Raw genomic sequence first — 16,335 nt, 5'->3', positions numbered from 1 at the left:
CAATTTTCACTTCAACCAAGCCATGGGGCTGGGGAGGCAAATGCCCCACTGCCCAAGCCGCCCACCTTCCCTTTTCCATCGCTTTGGACAATCAAAAGTCAGCCCAGTTCTGACTATCAGTGGCTCCCCCTCCCCCATTCCAGTTTCTCATGCCAGCAATATGAGGCTCGTAATGGATGACTCCCCACACCACCACCCCAGCTCCACCGCTGCCCTGGAAGGCAATTCAGCACCTTCAGACCGTCATCTCAAAATCACCCATGTTTCTAGTCCGTCTGGCTATAAAATTAAGTTTGAAAATACATAGACGGTGATTGGAAAAAAAATCTTATTAAATGGAGAGGGGGTGTTAGGGGGCCAAGTGCAATATGAAATGATGTAGTTACATATAAGACTGTTAGCCACTCTGAGCCCAGTTTTGGCCAGGAATACAAATAAATAAAGAAATAAATATCCAGAGGGCACAGCTTCAAGTGATCCACAGGAATCTCTCATATTCTGAGCCACACTTAACAAAAAGGGGGGTGGGGGAGGAGGAAGAGGAGGAGGAGGAAGAGGAGGAAGAAGAGGAGGGAGAAGAAGAAGAGGAGGAAGAAGAAGAGGAAGAAGAAGAAGAGGAAGAAGAGGAGGAGTAGGAGCTGGTTTTTATATGCCGACTTTCTCTACCACTTAAGGCAGACTCAAACCGGCTTACAATCACCTTCCCTTCCCCACAACAGACACTCTGTGAGGTAGGTGGGGCTGAGAGAGCAGTGACTTGCCCAAGGTCATCCAGCTGGCTTCATGGGTAGGAGTGGGGAAACAAATCCAGTTCACCAGATTAACCTCTGCCGCTCATGTGGAGGAGTGGGGAATCAAACCCAGTTCTCTAGATCAGACTACACCACGCTGGTTACACAAAATATGCAGTTCCATCCAAATGTTTTGGGTTTTAGCAGAATTTTAAGTAGCGATACCACACAACCAGAAGTAGCCAATGCCAGCCCTGTAAAGCCAGCTTCCTGATCACCTCTAGCGATCAGGGGACAGAGAAAGTGGAAAACAGAATAAAAAGCAGAATACATGGCACACAGCTGCGGTGGGCTCACATTTACAATAAGGAGCAAGGCATACTGCGCGCCTCAGTTTTGTCTTACATAAAATGGGTATTACAGTGACCTACCTCGCAAGAACAAGTAAGCTCTCTGCAAATTAGAAGCGCCAGAGAAAAGAATCCTAGAGTTAACAGAGCACGATACCCATTCCACCCAGTCAGTGTTTGCTTAAACAAAACATTCTCCCATCTCCAGACTAGGTTAATGGCAAAGAGTTTCCTGGAAAAGCGGAAGGTGCAGAAAACATGTTCCTTTGCTGATCTTTTAAGAGACAGAGCCTCTTCACATTTTGCCGAATTAGATGGGAGATAAAAGGGGCAGGATTCTGGGCTGTGTGGCTTCAGGCTGCACAAGTGTGCACATGTGAGAGAATGCTCCCAAGGTACACATGAATGCATGAAGCTGCCTTATACTGAACCAGCTCCTCGGTCCATCAAGGTCAGTATTGTCTACTCAGATCAGCAGAGGCTCTCCAGGGTCTCAGGCAGAGGTCTTTCACATCACGTACTGCCTGGTCCCTTTAACTGGAGATGCCAGGGATTGACCCTGGGACCTTCTGCATGCCAAGCAGATGCTCTATCACTGAGCCACAGCCCCTCCCCTCTGGTACACATGAAGCTGCCTTATACTGAATCAGACCCTTGGTCCATCAAAGTCAGTACTGTCTACTCAGACCAGCAGCAGCTCTCCAGGGTCTCAGGCAGAGAGGTCTCAGGATCTCACCTACCTGCCTAGTTAGTCCCTTTAACTGGCGATGCCGGGGACTGAACCTGGGACCTTCTGCATGCCAAGCAGATGCTTTACCACTGAGCCACAGCTCAAGCATCCTGTACCCAGTCGACACCAGGACTAGGGCTAAACCTCTCTCTGATGTCCTCATTTGCTACACATGGTAGCTTCACTACACAGAGGAAGAAGTATTTAAAAACACAAAAAAACAACAACCCAGGTCTGACATGGGACATGCCGGCATTCTACAATATTTCTGTGCATGAATCTCTTGCGCACTGAGAAAGACGTCGATGGGGGCCAACTCTAAGGGAGAAGAACAAGAAGACTTGGTTTTTATATGCCAACTTTCTCTACCACTTAAAGGAGACTCAAAACCGGCTTACAATCACCTTACCTTCCCCTCCCTACAACAGACACCCTGTGAGGTAGGTGGGGCTGAGAGAGTTCAGAGAGAACTGTGACTGACCCAAGGTCACCCTGCAGGCTTCATGTGGAGGAGTGGTTCTCCAGATTAGAGTCCATCGCTCATGTGGTGGAGTGGAGGTATCAAATCCAGTTCCCCAGATTAGAGTCCACCGCTCATGTGTAGGAGGTGGGGAATCAAATTCCATTCCCCAGATTAGCCTCCAATGCTCATGTGGAGGAGTGGGGGAATTGAACCCAGTTCTCCAGATTAGAGTCCACCGCTCATGTGGAGGAGTGAGGAATCAAACCTGGTCCCCCAGATTAGAGTCCGCCACTCCAAACCACAGCTCTTAACCACTACACCACACTGGCTCTAAGGGAGGCAGGGCTCAAGCCACTGAGGGCTTTCTGGCTCGGCAGCTGCACCTCCCGAGGACGGCCATGCCTGGACTTAAGGGACAGAGAAGAAGAGAGAGAGAGAATTACAACAAGGCTCTTACTTCCACCGTCTGCATTGGCAGGGTCATCTGGAGGAAAACTCCCTCTCTGTTTTGCCTGCATAGTGGAGAAAGGAGTTCAAGTTTGGGGGGCTTTGTGCCCAGCCGCTGCCTGCGTGTTCCCTAGCCAGAACGCTCCCCGCCCCTGCCAACAAGCCCCCCCCCCCCGGCACCCACCTGCACTTGTGGCAAGAGCGGACCAGGTCATCCTGCCAGACGCGGTCGGTGAGGAACTGCGGCCGACAAAGAGGCAGGCGGATTCTGGAGAGGAGCTCTGGCAAACATGCCTCCCGCTGCTCCCGGTTGTATCTCACCCAGGCCAGGGCAGCTTCAAAGACCTGCCGGGAGAGAGGCGGGGGGTGGGGGGCGCTCAGGAGGAATCTGGTGCAAGACAGGAAATGACGGACGAGTCCAGCCAGCTGGGCACACACACCCCTCCAGTATTGCCGTCCCTTCAGACCTCACGCCCACCCTCCAGTGACGACGCTTTCAACATATAGTGTGCCTTCAACATTTCAACACTGTCCTATGAGGAAAGGTTGAAGGAGCTGGGTATGTTTAGCCTGAAGAGGAGAAGACTGAGAGGGGACATGAGAACCATCGTCAAGTACTTGAAGGGCTGTCATAGAGAGGAGGGTGCCGAATTGTTTTCTGTTGCCCCAGAAGGTCGAACCAGAACCAACTGGTTGAAATTAAATCAAAAGAGTTTCCGTCTAGACATTAGGAAGAATTTTCTAACAGTTAGAGCGGTTCCTCAGTGGAACAGGCTTCCTCGGGAGGCGGTAAGCTCTCCTTCCCTGGAGGTTTTTAAGCAGAGGCTACCTGGCCATTTGTCAGCAATGCTAATTCTATGATCTTAGGCAGATGATGAGAGAGAGGGCATCTTAGCCATCTTCTGGGCATGGAGTAGGGGTCACTGGGGGTGTGTGTGTGTGGGGGAAGGTAGTTGTGAAATTCCTGCATTGTTCGGGGGGGGGGACGACTAGATGACCCTGGTGGTCTCTTCCAACTCTATGATTCTATGATTTCGAAAAATGAAAATTGACCAGATGGCGAGAAGCGCCTCTGGTCCCACCGGCGCATACCTGCTCCTCGAGCTTAATGTTGAGCTCGTCGCTGGACACCAGTTCCAAGACGTCTTCGAAGGGGAGGGCCAGGAACTCCTCGGACATGGACACTTCCACAAAGCGCTGGTGAATGAAGCTGTTGGCATCATCGTAGAGAACGGCACACATCATGGTCTCAGCAAACTGGCGCACCCCCAGGCTGTTCTTTGGGTGGAGCCTTTAAGGACGATGCCCAAACAAACAGACAGCACAGAAATTGAATGACCAGACTAAGGACTTACTCAAGACGCCAGCTTCCAGTATCCCATCTCCTTCCCAATACTCCATTTAATTCCAGGATAGTGCTCCTGAATACACCGTTTTCGCTTTGCCCATGTGGGGAGGACGACATAGAAACAGTTTCCCGTATCCTCCTTAAGGGTTCGCTCTACGATAGTGGCCGATCTAAACTCACAGACCCGTTACTTGCTGATAGGGCATGGTTACCTACTAAATCTAAGGTGTCCCTCTTTTTGACAGCACAATTATTATTATCCAATTATTATTAACTCAGGGGCAAGGTTTCTTCAGCTCGTAATTAGAGAATGTGATTGTTACTCTGCACCATATAACGGTTAAGTCGGGACTGAATAACCAAGTAACCAATTTAGGTGGATTTGCATGTTCTTATAAAATGATTTAATTCTAAATTTTACCGTATGATATCTGCATGCCCTTATACTATGATTTTACTTTAAACTTCACTGTATGATTTCCCTTTTAACGCCAATAAAGGCTTTTGTATTCGTACCCTTTTTGCTTTCTCCTGTACATGTGAATGATCGGAATCCATTCCAAGGGAGAAGCCAAAGCGCTGCATTTGGGAGATGATGGTGCCATCAGGGAAAGCCTGTCTTTCAGTCACAAATAAGATGTTTCCGTGGGGTGTATCAAGAGGCATAACGTCCGAATCGCAAGATGTCGTAGTTCTGCTGTACACCATATTGGTCAGGTCGCACCTGAGTGCAGTTCTGGAGGCCTCACTTCAAAAAGGATGTGGACAGAATGGAGTGGATGTAGAGGAGAGCAATGAGGATGATCAGGGGCCTGGAGACTAAGCCCTAAGAGGAAAGGCTGAGGGAATTGGGAATGTTGAGTCTGGAGGATGTTGAGGGGGAACAGGATTGCTCTCTTGAAGTATTTGAAGGGCTGTCACTTAGAGGAGGGCAGGGAGCTGTTCCTGTTGGCAGCAGAGGATAGGACTCGCAATAATGGGTTTAACTTGCAGGAGGAAAGGTACCAGCTGGATATTAGGGGAAAAATTACAGTAAGAGTAGTTCAGCAGTGGCATGGGCTGCCTAGGGAGGTGGTGAGCTCCCCCTCTCTGGTAGTCTTTGAGCAGAGGCTGGACGAACACTTGTCAGGGATGCTCTAAGCTGATCCTGCATTGAGCAGGGGGTTGGACTAGATGGCCTGTCTGGCCCAACTCTATGATTCTGTGATTCTAAGATGCCTTTAGCCTGTAAATCATCATGAAGACCAACAACAACAACCCAGAATAAATGCCAACACCACTGAATAAAGCCAAACAGAGGACTACTTAGTAGTTAGGGATTCTTCTGGAAGGGGTAAGAGAAAAACCCTATAGGCTGGTAGGGAGCAGCGGACAGAAGGCTGGATTCCGACTGACAGTAGACATTGCAGTTCCCACGAATTAAAGGAGAAGGTGGCGGCAAACCTACGCATGGAATAGATCACTGCAACAGAAGGCTCATTTGAAGGAGTTCTAGATTTAAATCTCCTTCATTGCATGTAGGAAACTAACTCTGCACAGGAAAAAGGCAGGCAAAATCAACTTTTTCAAGAAACGTGTTAGGGAGAATTATGCTTGCTCTTCTCACTGACAGGCAATGTTTTATTCACATGGTTTTTTTTTTTTAATAGTTTGTTTTAAAGAGGGGAACAGTCACATGAATTCTCCAGCCCACGCACTTCCGGGTCTGTTGCTTCTGAGAATTAGGTCACAAGTTCATAGAGTCTAAACGTAACTCGCAGACTGGCTTTAGGCTAGTCGGCCTCAGTTAATCCAGGTCTGCCTTTTTCTTTGGTGTCTCCTACCCTTCCTCCGAGAAGACCCGAAACTGTAATTGTGGAGCTAGGAAACTGAGGATCTAGACAAGGGGAGACCTGCCTCACTTTACAGATGTCCATGGATGTTGTTTGTGTGTCCAACAGTTCTGTCTATTGAGTTTAAAATCAACAGCTTGCAGCAACCTCATTTTTTTCCTTCCTGTTTACTGGAGATCGGGAGTAAACCGGTTTACTTGAACGCGTGGGAAGGACGGGCCTTTTGCAACACTGCAGACTTTTCTGATGGACAAACACGAGCACCTGCTTTTGCATCTGATGCAGCTGACGGGACAACATTCCACAGGCTTCAGCCAAACCACTTGCCAATGAAATTGGAGCAAAAGCTATAAAACCCCAGCCTTATCTGGCATTTGGCTTCTAGACTCCTATCTCTGTCCCAGATGTGCTTTCTCAGGAAAGGGCCTCAATCCTTACCACATCTTCTCGGAACTTGAGCAGAATGGGATCGATTTTACAGAAAATGGATGAAATGGCAACTCCCGAGGGGCGGGGGTGTTCCATAAGAAAGGCCCTGCTGGGTCAGACCAAGGTCCATCAAGTCCAGCAGTCTCTTCACACAGTTGCCAACCCGGTGCCTCTAAGAAGCCCTCAAACAAGATGACTGCAGCAACATTATCCTGCCTGTGTTCCACAGCACCTAATATATTTGGCATGCTCCCCTGATCCTGGAGAGAATAGGTATGCATCATGACTAGTATTCATTTTGACAGTAGCCATGGATAGCCCTCTCCTCCATGAACATGTCCACTCCCCTCTGAAAGCCTTCCAAGTTGGCAGCCATCACCACACCCTGGGGCAGGGAGTTCCACAATTTAACTATGCATTGTGTGAAGAAATACTTCCTTTGATCAGTTTTGAATCTCTCACCAGCTTCAGCTGATGACCCCGTGTTCTAGTATTATGAGAAGGAGAAAAGCTTCTCCCTGTCCACTCTCTCCAAACCATGCATAATTTTATAGACCTCTATCATGTCTTAACCGCCTTCTTTCCAAGCTAAACAGCCCTAACTGTTTCAACCGCTCCTCACAGGGCAGTTGCTCTAGCCCCCTGATCATTTTGGTTGCTCTTTTCTGCACCTTCTCAAGCTCTGCAATATCCTTTCTAAGATGTGGTGACCAGGACTGTACACAGTATTCCAAGTGTGGTCTCACCATAGATTTACAAGGGCAGTTCCTATACCCTGACGGGCCACAAGTTCTTGAACCCGCCCCGCAGCGCTCTCCATTTAGGGACACTGCCAGAAAGGATGGCCCCACGCTACAGGGGTGGTGGCTGTTTTCCATTTACGTTACTTTATTTGCAAGAACATTTTTCTAATTTGTTACTTACATAATCGGCTATTCAGGTAACACTGCAGTGCAAACTATCAGCAGTGAAATAAATCAAATGTGCAGCTAAAGAGGTTCCCCCCACCCGTCAGGGCCTAAATGTTTGTTCTAGAAAAGTCATAATGGAATTCCAAACAGATGTTCAGGTATTGTTCTGGAGTATTTCTTGACAAAGGGATCCTCGCTGTTTCTATCTGGAGGATACCATCAGGAACGGTCCTCGGCTAATCAGAAGAAGAAACCCACCCTGAGCTTCTGGGGTCAGGGAAACCCAAAAGCCAGGTCAGACATTAAGTCGCTTCATTAATCCAGAGAGGCTTACGGTGCATCACTAATCTCTGTCCTGTCACTGGAGGTCCTGCTTTAACGTTCATAATTCATTTGGTGGGATAACAACTCAAGTTAATTTCTTGATGTATTTTACGCATTCTATTTTATGTATTTTATCTACATCACAAGCTGCCTTGAGTTCCATAAGAAGAGTTGGTTTTCATATGCCAACTTTCTCTACCACTTAAGGAAGAATCAAACCAGCTTAAAATCTCTTTCCCTTTCCCTCCCCACAACAGACACCCTGTGAGGCAGGTGGGGCCGAGAGAGCTCTAAGAGAGCTGTAACTAGCCCAAGGTCACCCAGCTGGCTTCATGTAGAGAAGCGGGGAAACAAATCCAGTTCACCAGATTAGCCTCCACTGCTCATGTGGAGGAGTGGAGGAATCAAACCCGGTTCTCCAGATCAGACTCCACTGCTCCAAACCATCACTCTTAACCACTACACCATGTTGGAAAGGTGGCTAATTAATATTTTACAAAAAATATATAAATAAGTGCTGCACGGCGGTTAGTGTGTTGGACTCACACCTGGGTTCAGATTCCTGCTCAGACACAAAGCTCACTGGATTGCCCTGATATACATGCTGAACAGGGTGACCGTGGGCTGGTCGTACTCTCTCGGCCTAACCGACCTCACAGGGATGTTGCGAGGATAAAACGGAGAACTATGCAATTTACCCTCAGCTGGTTAGAGGAAATGTGGGATAAAAATGTGAGAGATAACAGGAGGTAAGTTCAGGAAGCCTCCAAAGGGACCTATGAGGAGCGGTTGAAATGCTTAGGGCTGTTTAGCTTGTAAAGAAGGCGGTTAAGGGGAGACGTGATAGAGGTCTATAAGATTATGCATGGTTTGGAGAGAGAGGACAGGGAGAAGCTTTTCTCCCTCTCCCATAATACTAGAATGCAAGATCATCTGTTGAAGTTGGAGGGTGAGAGATTCAAAACAGATAAAAGGAAGTATTTTTTCACACAGTGCATAGTTAAACTGTGGAACTCCCTGCCCCAGGATGTGGTGATGGCTGCCAACTTGGAAGGCTTTAGGAGGGGAGTGGATATTTTCATGGAGGAAAGGGGTATTCATGGCTATTAGTTAAAATGGATACTAGTCATGCTGCATACCTATTCTCTCTAATATCAGAGGAGCATGCCTATTATATGAGGTGCTGTGGAACACAGGCAGGATGGTGCTGCTGCAGTCAAAGTCTTATTTGTGGGCTTCCTGGAGGCACCTGCTTGGCCACTGTGTGAACAGACTGCTGGACTTGATGGACCTTGGTCTGATCCAGCATGGCCTTTCTTATGTTCTTATGACCCTCAGGTCCCCTTTGTTTCCCCCCTTCCAAGACAAGAGAGTCCTCAAGCGAGGCAGAACCTGCCCTAGAGGAGCAAATACAGGAGCTTCCAAAACCACCCCTGTTTTGAAAGAGCCATGGGGGAGGGGGTCACTTTTTAGTTGGAGCGCTCTTCCTTGCTCTGTTCTTCGCTCCTCTGATATATTTTCACAAGGATGGCCCTAAGGTGTGGAGCGGAGGCACTGACTTTGCCTGGGAAATGCAGCAGCAAAACAATGAAATGCATATTTTGGTTCACGCTTAACCACGCTATGTCGGACTGGAAAGCTGTCCTCTAATCACAGTGGTACGGGACAGCAGTGGGCCAATTCCAGCACTCCTAAGCTATGATGAATGCCCCTCCAGATGCCAACCTAGTGGGGGGGGGGAGAGGGTGTGGAAAGGGGTATCTGTGGCAACAGCACTCATGAACACATGAAGATGCTTTGTACTGAATCAGACAACACTGGGTCCAACACTTGGTCCATCTGTGGCAGTAATTGTTTACTCAGACCAGTAGCGGCTCTCCAGGGTCTCTGGCAGGGGTCTTTCACATCACCTACCTGCCTAGTCCCTTTAACTGGAGATGCCAGGGACTGAACCTGGGACCTTCTGCATGCCAAGCAGAGGCTCTGCCACTGAGCCACAGCCACCTACTTATAAATAAGCTGCCTCCTATTGAATCAGACCCTCAGTCCAATGAGGTCAGTATTGTCTACTCCAACTGGCAGCAGCGCTTGAGGGCCTCAGGCAGAGGTTTTTCCACATCACTGCCTGGCCCTTTCAACTGGAGATGCCGGGGATTTATATATTTAATTTTTTCCGATTTATAGCCCACCCTCCCCAGCCGAAGCAGGGGTAACATCACTTAAAATACATCAACATAATCAATAGTAAAATTAACCATAAATTATGCATTTAAAACAATAAATTCCCAATTAAAACTTTAAAACTCCAGATGCCGCCTAAATTCCACTCGTGTTGCTGGAGATAGGCGGCAGGTTATCCCTTAGTTGGCATAAAATGATATAAAAGCAGGGGAAATTGAACCTGGGACCTTTGGCACGCCACGCAGATGCTCTGCCACGGAGCCACTCACTGGCTGTTAGGGGGCCCGGCCCAGCTTCCTTTGTTCTCTTCTCATAGAACCCCTCCTGGAATGCCAGCGGCCAAGCAGAGCAACGAGGGAGAGTGCTCTAGGGATCCCCTCGTGGTTGGATTCACGTGTGTGCGCGCAGCGTGGTTCACTTGCTCAAGTTTATCTTGAGCTATGTAGCCTACTAGCGCCTTCGGCTTGTGGCTTATTGTGGTCCGGATGGCACAGGATAACCTCTGCAGAACACACAAGCGCACAGGGGTGTTGGGACAGGAGGGGGACTCAAACATCTGCTTTGGCCTGACTTGGGACAGGGTTGGGAAAACAGCTCTGGAGTAAGTCCAACTGAACGCCCCCTGCTGTGTACAAGCCAGCACTGCAGGGCCACGCAGCACGGGGGGGGCGGGGGGACAACAGGCCTGAGCTTGCCTGCTGGGTCATTCCCCCCCAAACTGGAAGCAATGCAGAAGAATAATAATGAGGAGGACGAAGAGGAGGAGAAGAAGGAGAGTTGGTTTTTATATGCTGATTTTCTCTACCTTTTAAGGAGAATCAAACCAGCTTACAATCACCTTCCCTTCCCCTCTCCACAGCAGACACCCTGTGAGGTGTCTGAGAGAGTTCAAAGAGAACTGTGATTAGCCCAAGGTCCCCCAGCAGGCTTCATGTGGAGGAGAGGGGAATCAAACCCGGTTCTCCAGATTAGAATCCACCACTCTTAACCACTACACCACACTGGCACCATGCAAGAGGAGGTGGTGAGATGACACAGACAGCCATTATCGAGAAGAGGTCCAGGCCCAGCAGACCTTGAGGTGTGGGAAGAGTTGCCAGGGGCTTGGCTCTGCTTGCTCCCGGCTACCAGTGGCCCACCAGGAAATTTCCCTGTCAGTTAAATAGTCAGTCAGCCCTGGCCGATTCTAAAAGCACCGTGTCCAGAAGAAACCAGAATCCCTCACCTCTCCCGGAGGAAAGAGCAACAGGCATCCTTGATGTTCTGCAGCTGCAGGAAGCTGGCTCCCATCAGTAAGGACTGGACATTCTGCTGGTCGATGGCCAAGTGGCCGTTGTAGGCAAAGTTGATCAGGGCTTCCAGGGCACTGTGCAGAGCGCAAGGAAGTTTGAAAGTGTTAGCTGCAAACACACCTGGCTTTATTCACCATCTTACACAGGGTTCCCTACAACATGGTGCCCGCGAATAAGAAGAGTTGGTTCTTATATGATGACTTTCTCTACCACTTAAGGAAGAATCAAACAGGCTTACAGTCTCCTTCCCTTCCTCTCCCCACAACAAGACACCCTGTGAGGTAGGTGAGGCTGAGAGATCTCCAAGAGAGCTGTGACTAGCACAAGGTCACCCAGCTGGCTTCGTGCGGAGGAGTGGGGAAACAAATCCAGTTCACCAGATTAGCCTCCGCCGCTCATGTGGAGGAGTGGGGAATCAAAGCCGGTTCTCCAGAATAGCCTCCGCCGCTCATGTGGAGTGGGGAATCAAAGCCGGTTCTCCAGATCAGACTCCACCACTCCAAACCACCATTCTTAACCACTACACCTTGGGGCCCTTTGAGCTTTTCAGAAAGTGGGTGGAGCCAATTGAAGACAGGGCTTGTAATTGGTTGCCCTCATTCAAATGAGAGGATTTTCCACTGGAGAACAAGGAGGAGGAATGCAAAAATACCTCCAGGATCCCTGGCCAGTCTCCAATAATATTTGCATTTGTGTACTATACCCAAAACAACCCAAAAATGTTACTGAGTTTACCTCTCACCAGATTAATGATCTGATACAGGAAAGCTACCTAGACACCTAGGGCTTCTTAAGTGCATGCCTGTATCTAAATCAGCCTTGACATCCGGAACAAGAAGCTGACCAGACCGGGACCTCACAACTGTCACTGCAAAACCTCAAAGGTCTGGTGCAGTGGAGGAGAGTAAAATGGTTGTCTTATGCACATGGTCACACACGAACACATAAAGCTGCCTTATACTGAATCAGACCCTCGGTCCATCAAAGTCAGTATTGTCTACTCAGACAGGCAGAGGTCTTTAACATCACCTACCTGCTGAGTCCCTTTCACTGGAGATGCCGGGGATTGAACCTGGGACCTTCTGCATGCAAAGGAGATGCTCTACCGCTGAGCTGTGGCCCCTCAATGAAAGCACCTCCCAAACTCCCCACCCCCACCAGCAATGAGAGTCACCTGGGATCCATTCCCTGCATAACTATTTCATCTTGCTTGCATTCCATCATGTCGTTGGTGAACATGGCGTGGAAGTAAGGGATGGAAGCGGCCAAGACTATCCGGTGGGCACTGAATTTGTGGTCCCCAACCTGCAGAGGAGCAGAAGACAAGAGACAGTTGGGTTATCCGGCCTCCTCAGGCAAGAATCAGCCTTTCGTTAACAGGACAGAGAACCTCCGGTCCACATCGAGATGGGCTGTCAAGCCAAGCTCAGTCTGAAAAAAACCCGTTTGAGTGCATAAGACGGCAACCAGGACCAGCAACCACCCTCCACAACTGCTGCCCTCATCTAAGCATGTGATTCTGCCTTATACTTAATCAGGCCCTTGGTTCATCAAGGTCAGTATTGTCTACTCAGACTGGCAGCATCTCCCCAGGGTCTCAGGCCGGGGTCTTTCGCATCACCTCCTGCCTGGCCCTTTTAACTAGAAATGCCAGAGATGGAACCTGGGACCTATTTTAATGCAACATTTGTGACACACTGTGGATAACTGAGGTGCAGTATAATTATTTCAGGTTAGATCCTGCCCCTTCATTTCATTCTAATGGCCGTCATGTGCAAGATGTGAGATGCCTCCTGCTGGAGGACATGCAGCTGCCAAAAGGAGGTCCGATCCACACATGCCACACCTTGATTATTCAAAGCATAACACAAAAGATTGGATGGCAAAGAAGCTGAGGATTGGTACAAACAACCATATGGATGGGGAGTGGGGAGTGAGATTTCAAGCCATGCAGAAGGCTTACCAGCTTAATCTAAATGTATAATACAGTTTAAACATTAAAATACAAAGCATTAACAGACAAAATAAGAACACATGAAAATGGGTCTAGTCAGACACAGCATGTAGAGTAGGGTCCCCAACCTTTTTGAGCCTGTGGGCACAGCTGATATTGCATTTTGAAGAAGAAAAGAAGAAGAGTTGGTTTTTATATGCTGACTTTCTCTCCCACTTAAGGGAGAATCAAACCTGCTTACAATCACCTTCACTTCACTTCCCCACAACAGACACCCTGGGAGGTAGGTGGGGCTGAGAGAGCTCGAAGAGCACTGTGACTAGCCCAAGGTCCCCCAGCTGGCTTCATGTGGCTCCAAAACCACCGCTCTTAACCATTACACCATGCTGGCTTTTGAGAGACAAGCCTTTGCTGTAAAACTGACTAGGACGAACTTCGGATTTGACTGGCACTGGGAAGCCATCCATGCTGGGATTTAAAAGCTACTGTTGACACACGCCAATTTAATTAACATTCCATCTAGAAACATTTATGCCAATGTGCTATTTTCAGCAGCTGTGACGAACGGCAATCTTGGGCGAGCCATCTGGGTGTGTTTTATTCGATGCAGTTCTGGTTCAACAAGCTCTTCTGGCATGGTGCGTTGCGATTCCATGTTGTTATCTGAACAGTGCTGGTGGGCACAGGTTAGATAATTAATAGTTGGCGTTAAAAAATAATAAACCACAAATTCTGAGACAAGAGAACCCTGATTGAGCATCAAGAGCAAATCAGCAAATAACTCCTCTGTATGGAAATTCGGCTGGAAGTATGAGGCAGGGCAACTTCTGCATACATTTTCTGGAAGGATACACTTTTCCAAGCTCGCGGAGTATATACAGATTTGGTAAGGTTTCTGGCAAGTAACAGAGTAACGGCAGGAAGAGAGGAACAGACCAGAAGGAGCAAGGATGGCTACGCAACACAGCAAGGTCACAAACAATGGACGAAAGCCGGTTGGAGCCAATGGTTAGGGTGCTGATCGTGGTTCTAGGACACCTGGAGCTGCTTTTCAGCTACTGCAGACCACAACCACGAGGGCTAGAGAAAAGCGATTAAAATATTTTAAAAGGTTCTCGATGAATGATTGGCAATACCAATCCCAGATTTAAACATATGTGGGCAATCACAAGGAATGGAGCCACCCTGTGCTTTGCATTTAAAACAGCTTTGGTTCTTGCCACATGTGCTGACATCGCAGGGAGATAGGAACCTCAGAAGAGCTCTGATGGATTAGACCAATGAGGGTCCATCTAGTCCGGCATCCCCTCTCAAACAGTGGCCAGCCAGTTCCTCTGGAGGTCCAACAACAGGGCATAGAGGCCCAGGCCTTCCCCTGATAAGAACCTCAGAAGAGCCCTGCTGGATCAGACCAGCGAGGGTCCATCTGGTCCAGCATCCCGTCTCACACAGTGGCCAAGCAGTTCCTCCAGAGGGCCGGCAACAGGGCATAGAGGCTGAGGCCTTCCCCTGAGGTTGCCTCCCAGCACTGGGAATCAGAGGTTGACTGCATCTGAACATGGAGGTTCCCTTTAGTCACCATGGCCATTAATCTCTCTAAGCCTCTTTTAAAGCCATCTATGCCTGTGGCCATCTCTACATCCTCTGACTCCGAATTCCACATTGTTATCACTTGTTGCGTAAAGAAGTATTTCCTTTTGTTGAGCAAGTGAGCAATGCTTTATTCATTTATTTGCTTGCAGCAGCTACAACCTGCCTTTCTCAACAAAAAAAGTGTGCTAATGCAAACATCAGCTTCCAATTTATGGTGATTCTACGAATTAACAATCACCAAAATGTCCAATCATTAACCACCTTTGCTCAGATCTTGCCGACTGAGCTAATGCACACACCTGCCCATTAATTCCACTTTGGAAAACAAGTTGAACACAATGCTCTTTTACAGCTCTCCAAACTGATTTAATAAGAACCTGTTCTTTTCCTGTGCGCATCCGCCATTGCATATTAATATATCTGAACACATCATGAAGTCTTCTGCAGAGCAGTACTGCAGCTGACGTTAAAAAATCAGAGTTCCATGACTGCAGGTAAAATATTCATTTCATTAACCTTTAACGGCTGTTGTTAACCCATCCTGTCTGAATTACAAGCTTGCATCTGTTCAAGCACTTCACCGTGCTGGACAGGGTTCTGGGGGACATTGCGGTTTTGCAGAAGGATTCCCAAGGGAAGTCCTTGAAGCAGCTTCGTTTGGATCCAGAAACGGGGCCACGGATTTCACAAAAGCCTTTTAAAATGTACAACCTTTTATTCCACTCATTTGTTTTACTGAAACCTCTCCCTCATCACAAGAGGCAGGGGAAATTATAATACGCTCTGAATTTAAAGTATAAAAAGTGATTAACATTTTTATCCTGCTTTCCCACCCAGAGGTTCAAAGTAGGACGTACACATCTTTCCCCCTCCGTATTCTCTCAACCGATTATGCTGAAAGAGAGTGCCTGACTGTGGCTCAGTAGTAGAGCACTTGCTTGGCATTCAGAAGGGCCCAGGTTTCATCCTTGGCATATCCAGTTAAAATGACCAGGCAGTAGGTGATGTGAAAGAACTTTTTCTGCCTGAGGCCCTGGAGAGCTGCTGCCGGTCTGAGTAGACAATACTGACCTTGATGGACTGGGGGTCTGATTCAGTATAAGGCACCTGAAGGGTAATAAGGTCACATGAAACACATGAAGCTGGTACCTTTCCGACCGCAATTTAAACCCGTTACTGTGAGTCCTATCCTCTGCTGCCAACAGGAAGGAACAGCTCCCTGCCCTCCTCTAAGTGACAGCCCTTCAAATACTTACAGAGAGCAATCCTGACCCCCCTCAACCTCCTCTTCTTCAGACTAAACATTCCCATTCCCCTCAGCCTTTCCTCGTAGGGCTTGGTCTTCAGGCCCCTGATCATCCTCGTCGTTCTCCTCTGCACCCACTCCATTCTGTCCACATCCTTTTTCAAGTGAGGCCTCCAGAACTGCACATGGTACTCCAGGTACAGCCTGACCAATGCGGAACTACGTCATTCCTGTACAGCGGAACAATGACATCTTGTGATTTGGATGTTATGCCCCTGTTGACGCACCCCAAGATTGCATTAGCTTTTTTTGTTCCAACTTTGAACAACTTCAAAGACTTGAGGCAATTTTGCAGACAGTCTGCATTCCTAGCGTCGGGGAGGGAAGGCAGAGATGCATCAGGAAGAGAGTGTACTTCTTAACTCCCTCTCTCTCCTGTGCCCTCACAATCTTTCCCTTCCTGGCATTCTACCGCCTGAAGCATACACTTGAAGAGGATGACTG

At 48.3% G+C, this 16,335-nt stretch overlaps 1 protein-coding gene across 1 annotated transcript in view; it reads right to left on the bottom strand.

Annotated features, from left to right (window-relative positions):
* Positions 1 to 16,335, bottom strand: part of KLHL18 (kelch like family member 18) — a 33,651-nt gene that overhangs the window by 7,499 nt on the left and 9,817 nt on the right. Inside the window, exons 2-5 of the mRNA XM_056857359.1 lie at positions 12,213 to 12,343; positions 10,972 to 11,112; positions 3,814 to 4,012; positions 2,906 to 3,066 (exon numbers count right to left, since the gene is read on the bottom strand). Of these exons, the coding sequence (XP_056713337.1) occupies positions 2,906 to 3,066; positions 3,814 to 4,012; positions 10,972 to 11,112; positions 12,213 to 12,343 (632 nt within the window). The remainder of the gene's footprint in view (positions 1 to 2,905; positions 3,067 to 3,813; positions 4,013 to 10,971; positions 11,113 to 12,212; positions 12,344 to 16,335) is intronic.

Source organism: Euleptes europaea, chromosome 11 (genome assembly GCF_029931775.1).
Source record: "Euleptes europaea isolate rEulEur1 chromosome 11, rEulEur1.hap1, whole genome shotgun sequence".
Lineage (NCBI taxonomy): Eukaryota > Metazoa > Chordata > Lepidosauria > Squamata > Sphaerodactylidae > Euleptes > Euleptes europaea.
The sequence above is the reverse complement of the archived record's forward strand: the minus strand, read 5'-3'. Positions and strand labels throughout refer to the sequence as shown.